At 38.5% G+C, this 14,979-nt stretch overlaps 1 protein-coding gene across 4 annotated transcripts; it reads right to left on the reverse strand.

Moving 5' to 3' along the window:
• Positions 1-802: 802 nt before the first annotated feature.
• On the reverse strand, positions 803-13,529 carry LOC133971452 (uncharacterized). Of its 4 annotated transcripts, XM_062408812.1 has the most exons (8): positions 13,075-13,525; positions 11,229-11,414; positions 9,676-9,764; positions 8,390-8,479; positions 5,526-5,625; positions 2,736-2,885; positions 2,609-2,656; positions 803-1,258 (listed from the first exon to the last, which is right to left on the reverse strand). In XM_062408812.1, the coding sequence occupies exons 4-8, from the start codon at positions 8,477-8,479 to the stop codon at positions 1,008-1,010; spliced, it is 639 nt and encodes a 212-aa protein (XP_062264796.1). In that variant the 5' UTR covers positions 9,676-9,764; positions 11,229-11,414; positions 13,075-13,525; the 3' UTR covers positions 803-1,007. The 4 variants fall into 4 exon arrangements, with proteins under 4 accessions (XP_062264796.1, XP_062264795.1, XP_062264793.1 ...); XM_062408811.1 differs by lacking the exon at positions 9,676-9,764 and having other exon boundaries at positions 2,609-2,653; positions 13,075-13,529; XM_062408809.1 differs by lacking the exon at positions 9,676-9,764 and having other exon boundaries at positions 13,075-13,527.
• Between the last annotated feature and the right edge of the window lie 1,450 nt (positions 13,530-14,979).

Below are 14,979 nucleotides of genomic sequence, written 5' to 3' on the forward strand. Positions count from 1 at the left end.
TCACGGGAATGTTTGTGAGGCTGTGTGTGTGTGCGTCCCTGTGTGTGTGTGTGTGTATGTGTGTGTGTGTGTGTGTTGTGTGCAGACAGAACAGCGCCCCCGATAAAGCAGTTGGAGCAAAGCTTTTTGAAGGACGGGTGACCTCGTGCATCATGCTGGCATTCCTCTGCACAGTGGTGAAATGAGGGATTTTCTGTCTCGCTCCCTTCTGTCCTCTACGAACATCCAAGAAAACCCCCATCACACACACACACACACACACACACACACAGACACACAGACACACACACACACACACACACACACACACACACACACACACACACATACGGGTATAGATGGTATCGAAAGACTTTTTCCTCAAACAGGCCCGGTGGTGGTAAACAGGGACTACCCTTTCCCGAGGTCCTAGAGCAATGGGAGTAAGGTCAACACACTCTAAAAAATCTGAAAAAAATTCAGCTCACTTTAGAATGTAGAAATGAGCTACAGAACTCTATACACAAGGCCCTGACTGGGTTGTGGTTTTTGCAGACATCAATCTTTTGTGGCATTTGAGGACACAACAAACCAAGTTGGGACTTTAAAGGGACAATGACGTCACCTTTTAAATAGCTCCTCATTAACATAAAACACACACCTGACAGAACACAGCATAAGGGGGACCATCATTTTATTACCATAAAATTAGGTTAAACCTTAGATATATGTTGAAATAAGAACACAATATAATATATATACAGGGATCACTTAAAAATAAGTGATCTCAATTCTGAGCTTAACCAAATAATGAAGAATAACAGAACTGGAGTTTTTTTTTATTAGCAGCCACACACGCTACAAACAAAACACACGTCCATTATGAACTTCCATTAGCTTTTCTGATGAAGTATTACATGTATCCATTTTGCAATAACACATTTTTAGAAACAAATGGCCTTTTAAAACGTTAAGGCATCAGCCAAACCACAATGCAAACAAAAACAAATGAACACAAGTCAGTGGATTTACAGCTTTTGCTGCTCTGTCTGCCTCTTTGCAGTTATTCCCCGGTTTCTGACAAAGTCCCTTATATTTTGCACTGTTCGTTGTGCTAGCACGGAGCCTTCGACCATCTTGCAGTGACTGCATTCATATTTTGTGGCTAGTCTTCCTTTGATTATGTGACTTTTGAAGTGCCGCATTACTGCAGCCACCTCAGCCTTGGACCAGATCTTCTTTTTCACTTTTCTGGAATCGTGTTCTTGATGAGTTTTGCCTGGAAGACATACAGTAAAATATGTAGAAAACATTTGTCCCACAAACAGATAACAAAATGTGATGACTACTTTGATCCTTCAAAACTTCCAACTAATTCCACTAATTGTCTCTTTGATGAAAATTCTTGATAACTTGTTACCTGTTCACGGTTCACTTGATATGATTTTCCCAACTAGATTTATCTAACTCAGTTATTCATATTCAAACAATGTTATTCATTCATTTTTTTATGTTGAGGATGATTGGTGCATATTGTATGTAGTGTACTCTGCACAAGTTTTAGGCAGATCAATCTGGGATGCTTATAGGAGTAGTACCATTAATAGTTTGAGAATTATTTAGATACTGTTAGGAGAAAAACCCCAAGTTAAAATCAATATTTGGTATGAGCATCCGTTCTCCTGTATACTTGGCAGTTAGGTTGTTCAGCATCCTTGGGAGCTTTCCACAGTTCTGCTGTGGATTTTAACTTTCTCAATGTCTCTTCTGGCTCTGCATGTAATCCCCGAGTTCACCTGGGAACGTTTGTACGTGGCTCTGCCTCATATCCTGCCCATCTGCACGCGGACATTCAACCATAAAGGGTCAACGCAAAGCAACTAATTAAATTGTGATGCCCCAAAACTATAAAATTGAACAGATTAATTTTGATATGCCTGTGTTTCTATTGAGATGGTTCTGTTCCATCGGTCAATCTAATACTGGACTCCCTTCAGCACAAAGATCCAAGATCACAGATCTATGGGATCTACATTAACTGATGAGTCATCACCATGGGACAAAAAACTGTGATCATTGAAACTGAATTTCCTCATCCTTCCATTTGTGTGCATCCATCACGCAGCTTTACGCATGAGTATCACCGATGTATTTATTTATTTAGAGCAAACGGACTGATTACTTCACAAATCAGTGGATCCTTACCTCCACCCTGAGGTGTTATTTGTTAATAGAAGTTTGAAAGTGCACTCTGTGCGACTGATGGCTAAGTCTCGATTTTACACACACACACGCGTCCTTCATTATACATGCAGTCCTTCATTATACATGCAGTGTTGGAAGATAATCTTAAAAACTATTAAAGACTCGGCTCTGTTACTCTGCTGTTTAATGGAATCTTGGAATTGGAGTACAATAGAGAGAAACTGGGATGCACAGATGCAGGGGTAGAGCAGAGTATGACATGCAACAGAGGTCCTCACCAAGAATCCAACTTTGCAGTTATGTAGTATGCTTCTTAACCAGCAATTGTATACTTTTGTTTTATTCGATTAAATCATATGCTGTCTTTATTTATTGCATTAGTCTTCTTTAATACCATTCCTAAATACCTTAAAACTTGCCTTACCTTCAGACGGACAAAAAGCCTCATCTACTGTGGACGTCACAGTTCCTGCTAAACACAATGCAACAGAAGTCGTTTTTTCACTGGAAAAGGTACATTTTAGACATAACTTTAGGGTATGGCAACTTACCAAAATCTGCAGTTTCCTGGACCTGTTTTGTGAGTGTAGAAGCTAATGCACAACCAGCATTTCCAGCCTCTGAGGCTGTGACGGCTGTGTCACTGTCATCTGACTCGCCTTCACTGTCCTTGGTCTCAGTGTCACTCAATGCAATTTCCTCTGGGAAAAGGTATTAAAACTAACATGAATATATCATCATTACATGAAAAGCTAACAATTAATCAATTAACAATTTGAAATTGTATATTAGCTCACTATAGTAGAGTTAGGTAAATCCACAAGGGTAAAGGTAAGGTTAAACAGAAAAAGCCATTGTGTGCTCAAACAATATATGTTAGAACTTCCGAGGTTTTCTAAGAAAAAGTTAGTGACCAGTGAACTAAGGCACTTCCAGATGTTTTTGATTTGACGTTCAGAATGAAAAGCACGTTAAATGATGTGCATACAGGAAGATATCATCTCAAGGAATCACTTGCGCTCTGGGCACTTGACTACACATCTAAAAAGATCACTTAGGAATGGACTAATAAAGTATGTGAGTGCATCTACATGAATAAGTAAGTGAAAGATAACACATAAAAGACATTGAAGATAAATAGTCTAAGGGTTTGTATATAGGTGGATCTGGGTGATTGGACTTAATAGTCCTCATTGTTAGGATTGATCGGATGGTGTATGTGTGAGCTATAATGAGACAGATGTTCAAGAGAATCTGTATAACAAGAATAGACCTCACCAAGGAGGTGCCCCCATATTTCATGGGAACTTCCCCTCAACCCACAGGGGAAACGTGGGGGGCAAGTGCCTACTGTCTTAGTTCGTTGTTTTTTCAGTGTTGAGTTGCTCAATGTTCTTTGGGCTGTTGTTTTTTTCTCATGGCTGCAATAAGGGCCCGAAAGAAATGTATAACGCCATTCTCCGAAGTTATAAATGAACAGCATATCGTTAGTGTCGTTAAATGTTAATGGGTTGAACAATCCAATTAAAAGATCTAAGATAATTTTGAAAATGAGAAAACTTAAGGCCCAAGTTGTCTTCATGCAGAAAACACACCTTTCCCAGGAAGAACATGAAAAGCTGAAGAAATTCGGTTTTAGAAACACCTATTACAGTAAATGTAAACAAAGCAACAAAAGAGGTGTGGCAATACTTATACAAAACTCAAATAATTTTGAGTGTCTCAAAGAAATCAAGGATTTACAGAGGGACGATATATTATGGTGAAGGGGAAATTAAAGAAAGAGGTGGTTACATTAATAAATGTACATGCTCCTCCAGAGAGTACTAAACAATTCTTTAAAATCATTATTCTCAGTCATGGCCTTAGAATCTGAAGGTATAGTGATATGTGCTGGTGATTTTCACATGATAATGGATCATAGGGTAGACACAACAAGCATAAAAAGAAAAATTCTACCTTGAGACTGAATGTAAGCATACTGAACAACAAGACAACGATTGAACAAATTAAAAATGAAATAAAGAAAAGCATTGAGGAAAACGACACAGAAGAAATCAACCCAACAATCTTATGGAACACAATGAAGGCGGTGATAAGGGGGAAATTAATAGCCATCACGTCAAGACAAAAAAAACTTAAGCAGGCAAATTATCTTAACTTAGTGGAAAGACTAAAAAATCTTGGAGGTACAATGCCAAACTACTTACACAGCCCAAATCCAACAAGAAATAAAGGATATTAAAGGGGAAATAGATAATATATGATATTAGGGAGCGAAATAGAGAGAAAAACTTAGATTTCTGAAACAAGATTATTATGAAACAGGCCCTAAAGGCACATGGCTTCTCGCAAGGAGAATTAGGAAACAACAAGGGATTAACATGGTATATAATGCTCTCACAGCACCTATAACTCCTGAAGAAATAACTAAGGCAATATCCAGGCTTAAGGCAAATAAATCACCAGGCAGTGACGGTTTTCCATCGGATTGGAACTGAACTTTTAGAGAAGAACTAACCCCTCTCCTTGTTTCATCCTTTAACTGTACCCTTAAGGAAGGTAGAATGCCACCCTCATGGAATGAAGCAATCATATCTGTAATCCCCAAGGAGGGTAAAGACGCAGAATATTGTAAAAATGACAGACCCATTTCTATACTGAATGTAGATTACAAGATATACACATCCATTATAGCAGGGAGATATCAGAATTTCATGACAGAATTAATTGACGAGCACCAAACTGGATTTATTACAGGACGACAAACATTAGAGAACTATGTACCTTGGAAATGTAACTGAAAGTGTAACTGGAAGTGATAGATATATAGTCAAGATACTGTTGATTGCAACTAAGAAAACAATAACAAGAAACTGGTACAAAACTGAATCTCCTACCATAAAACAATGGTTAGGGATTGTAAGAGAAATAAACTTTATGGAGAGAATGACCTACCAACTTTGACTTAAGGAAGATGTTTCTATAACAAAGTGGAAAAAATGGGTGTTGTATGACATAAAGAAAGACATGTGAACTGTAAACTGTATAAATCTGATTTGTAGATAAACACTACAGTTTAAAAAAAAAAAAAAAGATAACTTAGATCCATTTAACTCAGTCCTTGTCAGTGAAAAAGAGGCAAAATTGACCTCTTCAAGTAATCATAATATTTTTGGAATTACAATTATTCACTTGCTGCCAAATTGATGTTGCAGTGTTTCATTTCATCATGAAATCTCTTTTACCCATTTTTCTTTACAGTGTGGTCAGTCATACATTAGAACAATGCACATTCATCCACCTACTACCATTTACCACATACTCCATTAAAAACTCACCTTCGCATTGAAGCCACTTGAAGGAGGATACAGGTCTCACACACTGAACGCACTTGTCCAAGGAGCCTATTGTTGCGCACACTAGGCGATGTTTCGGACACTAATAACAAAAGTGAAACATTTGTTTGTGTCTAACATTTGAAAAGCAAGATATTTCACAATCTGTTTTTATTAGTTGGTTTCCTTTAAAAAAAGAAAAAAATGTATTGGTAAATCTTTCAAGATACTTATGAGTAACAATTAACAAAATTAATAAAAAGCAGATTGAATATACTATATATTTATACGGTGCTGTAATCATGATTGACATACCCTTTAAAAAAGACACAATGCACATGCATCTAAGTTGGGCAGTAGGTCAACAAAAATCCCACTAAAAAGGTGTAATCCATTTACAATGCAATTAAAAACACTAGTTTGCAGGATTTGTATTGCTCTGAATAGGTTTAAATACCTTAGAGATGGTCATTGAGACAATGTTTTATTAAATTAAGGACTCAATATGCTATTGCATGAGATACAAGTTTTGATTAATCCATTACTTTTTTGAGCACGGGATAAGTTAATGTATGTACAGAGCGACAGAACAGTAGAACAGACTTCCTCCATGCATATTACAATTGGAAATATCCTCAACTGTCGGATCAATAGCTCCTTGGAGAAACGTTCTTAAAACACAAACAGTCCTTCCCAATTGTAGAAAAGGTAGAAAATGAGCTACAACCTAATTTCCATTAAAACAAAGAGTGCACAGGAACCATCTACAAAGTAAAAAAGAGATACTATACTTGGAGGGTATTCTTCACTCATATACACCTTTGGCAAAATCACTTCACACATCAGTGGTCACGTATTGATTGTACTACAACACTAAGTTTGGACAAATTTGCTATCATTAAGAGGTGAACTCAATCCAATATACAGTATATATGATTGAGTTCAGGTATAAGCCCTGACCTGCAGAATAACCCTGTGCTCTACATACAACAACTGTTTGACTGGAAATGTGAGTTCCTTTGTTCCTAGTAAATGTTGCAGTATTCTGATACTTGAATTGTTGGTTAGAATGATTACACTGAATTAGCTCTTAATAGTTACATGGTAGCCATAAACATTAGCTTCCTATGTTTTAAGTTTAACGTGTAGTGATAACGCATTACATATTTTCTGTTTAAATAAAACAGCCTCAACTGCCTTGACCAGCTACCACCTGTCTGTATCAGCCATATAACCTGCCGCTGCTCTGCACAAAGACTGGAATAAACCACAACTGAAGTGGATTGGATTCTTCTGGTGTTTTTGGTCAGGCAGAACACCAGAAACACCAGAAGAATCCAATCCAATACATTTTTTTACTCATAATATTTATTAGTATATGTTTAAATACTTTTAATGTAAAGTGAATGGAATATTTTTGATTATAATTGTAGTACAGAATCTCCTTACAGTGTTACTTTGTAGACAGCCCATTTGAGACACCAATATATTTGTTCAGTAGTCTGAATAGCCGTATCTTACTACCGTTGGCAAAAAGGTAAATTTGTATTTAACGTTTCCCTCATGATAAGATGTTGGCAGACTTTGAATGTTAAAGAAAGGCCACTATCAACCCCACCCTTGATTGAGATGCTTGCAGTCATCTCAATCAAGTCTCTTTCGGTCGTCATCAGTAGCAGATAATGAATAGAAGAAAAGTTAAATAAAAAATAATATAGTGAGAATGCACCAGTCAAAAGGGATATTTGAGGTCTGGATGAAAAGAACAAGTATTGCTAAAAAAAATAAGAAAAAAGGAACCTCTCTAGATAGTTCAACATCTTCATACCTGTAACATTATGTAACAGTCATCATGACTGTGGTCCCAAGTATTTTGTGGGGAGAAAAATGCACTTTGGAAGTATTTGTAGTCACCTGAAGTGTCTGATTACGGCATCCTGCAAGCTGTTAGAACTATACTAATCACAGTTAATTTTGACGGATGAATTTGATTTTTGGTTCCTTCTTTATATTCTGACAACCCATTTTGGTCTCACACTACCTGTGATTGGTGGCTGTGAGCTTTTTGCTGTCTGACTCCAGGCCTCTAACATGCCTAGATTTGTTTTGATTGATTTTAAATATGATCTTGTCTTGCATTTCATGAATTACTGGTGACCGGGTCCACATCTGTGACATACAACATGAATACGAAAACTTACCACTCCCATTAAACTAACATAAAGATCAAATGCAGGTTGTACAAGTACTCTTAAATACCAAAGTAATGCCACTAACAACCCCATCTACGGGAGGGACCCCAAACAACGTATGGTCCACCCAAGTCATATTGGTGTCAGAGCTTAATACACACACACTCAAATGTTATTCTGCCTTAGATTCTGAAAGACATCCTCTGAGATTGTCCTTAAATACCATTGTCCTAATACACCATAATACACTCAGGTGACAGCACACACACACACTAACCCTACACCTTTTACATATGCAGCTCACGCAAGAGATCGGGTCCACATCTGTGACATACAACATGAATACGAAAACTTACCACTCCCATTAAACTAACATAAAGATCAAATGCAGGTTGTACAAGTACTCTTAAATACCAAAGTAATGCCACTAACAACCCCATCTACGGGAGGGACCCCAAATAACGTATGGTCCACCCAAGTCATATTGGTGTCAGAGCTTAATACACACACACTCAAATGTTATTCTGCCTTCGATTCTGAAAGACGTCCTCTGAGATTGTCCTTAAATACCATTGTCCTTGTACACCATAATACACTCAGGTGACAGCACACACACACACTAACCCTAACCCTACATTTTGTCACAATTCATGTCATCAAGCACACTTCACTTACCTGTCCAATCCTTGTGAGTGGATCAAGCACTGGACTTGACTGGTTCAGGTTGCTTGCAGTCATCTCAATCTGGCCTCTTTCGGTCGTCATCTGTAGCAGATAATGAATGGAAGAAAAGTTGAATAAAAAGTAATGTAATGTGAATGCAGTAGTCAAAAGGGATATTTGAGGTCAGGATGAAAAAGAACACATACAGCTTACAAAAAGCACAAGTGGAACCTCTCTAGATAGTTTTACATCTTCATACCTCTAACATTATGTGACAGTCATCATGACTGTGGTTCCAAGTATTTTGTGGGGAGAAAAATGTCCTTTGGAAGTATTTGTAGTCACCTGAAGTGTCTGATTACGGCAGCCTGCAAGCTGTTAGAACTATACTAATCACAGTTAATTTTGACGGATGAATTTGATTTTTGATTCCTTCTTTATATTCTGACAACCCATTTTGGTCTCACGCTACCTGTGATTGGTGGCTGTGAGCTTTTTGCTGTCTGACTCCAGGCCTCTAACATGCCTAGATTTGTTTTGATTGATTTTAAATATGATCTTGTCTTGCATTTCATGCATTATTGGTGACCGGGTCCACATCTGTGACATACATCATGAATACGAAAACTTACCACTCCCATTAAACTAACATAAAGATCAAATGCAGGTTGTACAAGTACTCTTAAATACCATAGTAATGCCACTAACAACCCCATCTACGGGAGGGACCCCAAATAACGTATGGTCCACCCAAGTCATATTGGTGTCAGAGCTTAATACACACACACTCAAATGTTATTCTGCCTTCGATTCTGAAAGACGTCCTCTGAGATTGTCCTTAAATACCATTGTCCTTATACACCATAATACACTCAGGTGACAGCACACACACACACTAACCCTACACCTTTTACATATGCAGCTCACGCAAGAGATCGGGTCCACATCTGTGACATACAACATGAATACGAAAACTTACCACTCCCATTAAACTAACATAAAGATCAAATGCAGGTTGCACAAGTACTCTTAAATACCAAAGTAATGCCACTAACAACCCCATCTACGGGAGGGACCCCAAATAACGTATGGTCCACCCAAGTCATATTGGTGTCAGAGCTTAATACACACACACTCAAATGTTATTCTGCCTTCGATTCTGAAAGACGTCCTCTGAGATTGTCCTTAAATACCATTGTCCTTGTACACCATAATACACTCAGGTGACATCACACACACACACTAACCCTAACCCTACATTTTGCCACAATTCATGTCATCAAGCACACTTCACTTACCTGTCCAATCCTTGTGATTGGATCAACACTGGACTTGACTGGTTCAGGTTGCTTGCAGTCATCTCAATCTGGCCTCTTTCGGTCGTCATCTGTAGCAGATAATGAATGGAAGAAAAGTTGAATAAAAAGTAATGTAATGTGAATGCAGTAGTCAAAAGGGATATTTGAGGTCAGGATGAAAAAGACCACATACAGCTTACAAAAAGCAAAAGTGGAAACTCTCTAGATCGTTTTACATCTTCATACCTCTAACATTATGTGACAGTCATCATGACTGTGGTTCCAAGTATTTTGTGGGGAGAAAAATGTCCTTTGGAAGTATTTGTAGTCACCTGAAGTGTCTGATTACGGCAGCCTGCAAGCTGTTAGAACTATACTAATCACAGTTAATTGTGACGGATGAATTTGATTTTTGATTCCTTCTTTATATTCTGACAACCCATTTTGGTCTCACGCTACCTGTGATTGGTGGCTGTGAGCTTTTTGCTGTCTGACTCCAGGCCTCTAACATGCCTAGATTTGTTTTGATTGATTTTAAATATGATCTTGTCTTGCATTTCATGCATTATTGGTGACCAGGTCCACATCTGTGACATACATCATGAATACGAAAACTTACCACTCCCATTAAACTAACATAAAGATCAAATGCAGGTTGTACAAGTACTCTTAAATACCATAGTAATGCCACTATCAACCCCATCTACGGGAGGGACCCCAAATAACGTATGGTCCACCCAAGTCATATTGGTGTCAGAGCTTAATACACACACACTCAAATGTTATTCTGCCTTAGATTCTGAAAGACGTCCTCTGAGATTGTCCTTAAATACCATTGTCCTTATACACCATAATACACTCAGGTGACAGCACACACACACACTAACCCTAACCCTACACTTTTTACATATGCAGCTCACGCAAGAGACTGTCAGATGCGATCTCATTACTGCAAATGTCAAATTGTATCAGCTGAGAGGAGGAGCACCGTCAGAGCATGCAGCAGAAGGACTCATCACTAATGTTAAAAATAACGAAACTGCGTGTATTTGAACTTATCAAATATCAACAAAAGAGTGCAAAATAACATACAGGCCATCAGAAAAAAGTAAGAAGCAGTTAAAGTACATATTATGCATCAACATCATGAACACACCCACTAGCACTCTGTGAATCCTGCAGACTATTACCTGTTGTATTCACATATCAGACATTACCCAGATTTTGTATTAGGGAGCTGGCATGTTAAAGACCTGTTAATTCCGGTGTGACTGAATCTGACATTTGCGGTCACACTTACAGTTCCACCAATTGATGTCCAAACAAAGTCCAGAGTGCACTTCATGTGTGAAAGTGGCTTAAGTGTAGCTGAAGCAGTAAGAGATGGTCAGGAAAATAACACTAATGAAGAGTGTGATGAGAGCAAGAAGAGGACAGTCTGTTGGTGTGCCTCCTTAAGTTTACGCACACAATCAATCAATATGCAAACACATACCATCCAAAAGTAGCTTCAAACTGTTTACACAAACCATGAACTTGAAATTGTTACATACCTTAATAAAGCATTCAAGACGACCAGCTGATGTCCCTGCAGGCATCTTTTTTTGGGCCTTATGTGTTGACCTCTTTTGAGTTCTTGTAGAAAGCTTTGATGTGGATGGTACCTCACCATGTTGGACATCTGATGACATCCCTCCAGATTTCTGGAGATTAATGCGCCTTCGCCTCTGCATGATTCACTGGCCAGTGTCAAAAGCCAGAGTAACATAATAAAAAGAAGATTGTTGTTATGATTATTATGTACTAGAAGTCTAGTAATGTACATGTGGCATCTGAGCAGAAGCCATATTCTGAGCTGATAAATCAACATTCAAGTTTAAATTTAATACAAAAGGACTTAATGCTTTACCGAAATTAATTTCTTTACATATGCCCATTAAAAGGTAGAAACCCATTTCTACAATAGAAATAGGCTGCACATGAACTAAATATAAACAGGAGGATGATGTCTGTTCTAGTGTAGAGCTGTGTTGGACCACAGACTTACCTCTCTACCATTTAATGTAACATAATCTCAGTGTACAGAGATTCTATAACTACATCAGCTGCATTGAACCTCTGTGGGATTGATGTCCCATCATTATCACCCAGAAGGAACAAACACACAAATCAATACAGTCTTTCATCTGCTTAAATGATCATCCTCAGTCTCTATATCTCCTCCTCACTCACTTACCTTGTCCTGCTTCTTCAAACAAGAACTTAACCTACATATATAACTTTACATTAACGTTCAATTATATTTACAGCAGCATCAGCATGACTTGACTATTGTGCGATAGCACACTCCTGGGTTCAGATTTCTGATCCAAGGTCCTTTATGACATTTACAAGGACAGTGGTTTAGGATGTTATCACATCAGTGCTTCTGACATGTGATTAGTTTTTCATCATTTTGTATTAATTCAAATAACAACCTGAAATAATAAACTGCTCAACCTGTTTTCTACCAGATGCAAAATGTTAATTTAGAAAGACTATGTTAGACAACGTGAGTGCTGTGAGTCTCTATCATACACAGAACCCAGTCTCAGGGAAAAATATGAAATAGAAATAAAACCTGCTGACATTTCATCCTTGCTTTTAGCTATGGAATAGTTAAATAATCGACATGAACATTAAACAGCATTTTTAAATGGCACACACTGCACCAGTTACTATACCACAGCTTTGTTTCTCCTCACTATTGTACTTTACACCTTCATAATAACGATAACAGCCAAAAACCTCTGTGGAAACACGGTTAGCTTACTTTTTTAATCACATAAGATTTGGTTATTTTGTTTTTAGCTGTTTTCAGCACACAAACACCACTCTAACTGCTCAAATGTTCTGTCCTCATCCCCACCACCTGTGCTCATTACTATCATGTGTGTGAAGCATGCACCTCAACGAGGGGGCATGGCCACTCCCGACACGCAGCTTCCACTGGCATGAAAAGCAACTGTGGCTTAAAATGAACAAGAATCAAACATCCTCACCTTCTCTTGTCCACAAGACAGCTGGTTACACAACACAGCACGAGGCACATTCCTCCAAAACAAAAGACTGATCCTCTCCTGCCTACTATGAAGCTGCTGCAGCTGAGAGCTGGTAGCTGTTAGCTCTACTACTAGTGCAGGCTTGTGCAGGTAACACAGGCCTCAACAGCATGCGTGAGCACTGCTGTAAAAACAACCTAATGCCAATATCCATTTAGTTTAGCCTTACTTTATTTCCATTAAAATATGCATCAATAAAAAAAAACTTAGACTAACTAATAACTAATAAGTTATTGTTATGGTGTAAAAATCCTTCCTCATGCAATTATCTACTTTATTTAGAAGTTTTAATGCTTACCTGTATGTTTTAAATCCTCTACTGCTTCCATTAGGTCGCCAGCTGCTTCAAATGGGCTTTAAAGATTAAATGCCGTCAGTCGGGGCGGTCCTTGGAGCGAACTGCCTGTAGACGCCACCCACTTTTCAAACCAACCAATCAGTGAAAAGGGCGGCAAAATCGAACCGTGTGTGTCAGAAATGTGTATGAGAGTGCAGTATAAGCACCACAGATAGGTTGCGCTGTGCTATACACTGGGATACACCGAAAAACAGGTTTATGGTAAAAAAGGACTATGAACGAAAATGAGAGAGGATGTTCCTCAGACACTCACGAATGCAAATAAATTGTTTGAAATTCGGGGACCTTGGCATAGTCCTCAAATTACCCTAAGGTCCGCGGATTGCTGGTGTGTAAACGGGTAAATTGTCCCTGAATACCATGTCTACCAACACACACACACACACACACACACACACACACACACACACACACACACACACACACACACACACACACACACACACACACACTCAAACACACACATTTGATATTTGTTCTTCGTTTGCAAGCACCCTCATAACCATAATGCTTTCCCCTGGACTCTTCCCCTCACAACTACATTCACTATCTCTAACCCTTACTTACACATTTAAAGCTGTGACCCTATAAACTTCTCTACCTCGTGAGTTTCATAGAAATGTGAAAGAGTTGTTTATGGTGAAATTTATATTTATAGAGAAATAAAGTTGCAGTAATCAGTGTCCAAGCAGGTTGTGGTCATTTGGATCATCTGCTCTTGGTTTTGCTCAAGAGCAGGTGACGGAAGGCAGCAGCAGGATTTGAACATTCAACCTTTGGTTTGGGAAATAGACCCCTTATCCCAGAAATACTGGCACAGTCAGTGTTGACTATATTAATGAACAAAATATATGAACGTGTGTTTTGATGTTTTTGTGCATTTCTTTAAAAGGGTTTTAACAGTTTTTAGGAAGCAGATGCTTCACACTGAATTTCACAAGGATCTGACAGATTCAGAAAAGTTGATGAAATCATTCAGACGGTATAAAGAGGCGTTAAGACAAGAGTCATGTTTAAAAAGTCAAATGTATTCTGCAAACAGATAGAAGTCTAGTCTTAGTTCTAGGGCCACCTTGAGCCCTTCTGCTGTGAGGTTTGTACACTGAGTATCGGGGATATATGCAGTTTTTAATTTAGACATTCTTCATGATTTTCTCATAAAAAGAACACTGCAGGAAGCAGGCCATTTCCAGATAATGCAAATAAGGGGTGGCGTTTGGATGGATGCATGCAGAACAGATGATCACAAACTACTCAGCATCACATCAAATTATTAAACTAAATATCTTCTCTGTTATTCTCACTCACATTCTCGAGTCTTAAATTGGAGGCTGGCAGAAAAAACATCCGGTGTTCAGTACTGGTCTGAAAGCAGCCTTATTAACCAGAGAGCTCCATTAGTGATGGAGGTGTTTGTTTAGATGTTTGTTTACAACTGGGCCAGAAATTTGATCACACCTCTCTCAATATTATTGATAAATTGTGTCTTCTGGCACAGGTCAAAATGTCCTCACCTCCCAAAAATACCCTTGTGGTCAAATACTCAAATAGAATGGCACAAATATAGAGGTACAAACATACACACACACACACACACACACACACACACACACACACACACACACAGGCAGAGAGACAGACAGACATCCCAAAACTCAGAAGGTCAAGCTGCTGTGGATTTCTGCCTGTTTCCATGACACTGCCAGCCCACAGTATGCACTCAACCTGACTATCAATCAGAACATAAACCATACACAGGACCAGGCCACTGTGGTATAGGTAAGTGGGTACACACACACACACACACACACACACACACACACACACACACACACACACACACAC

Source organism: Platichthys flesus, chromosome 16 (assembly GCF_949316205.1).
Source record: "Platichthys flesus chromosome 16, fPlaFle2.1, whole genome shotgun sequence".
Lineage (NCBI taxonomy): Eukaryota > Metazoa > Chordata > Actinopteri > Pleuronectiformes > Pleuronectidae > Platichthys > Platichthys flesus.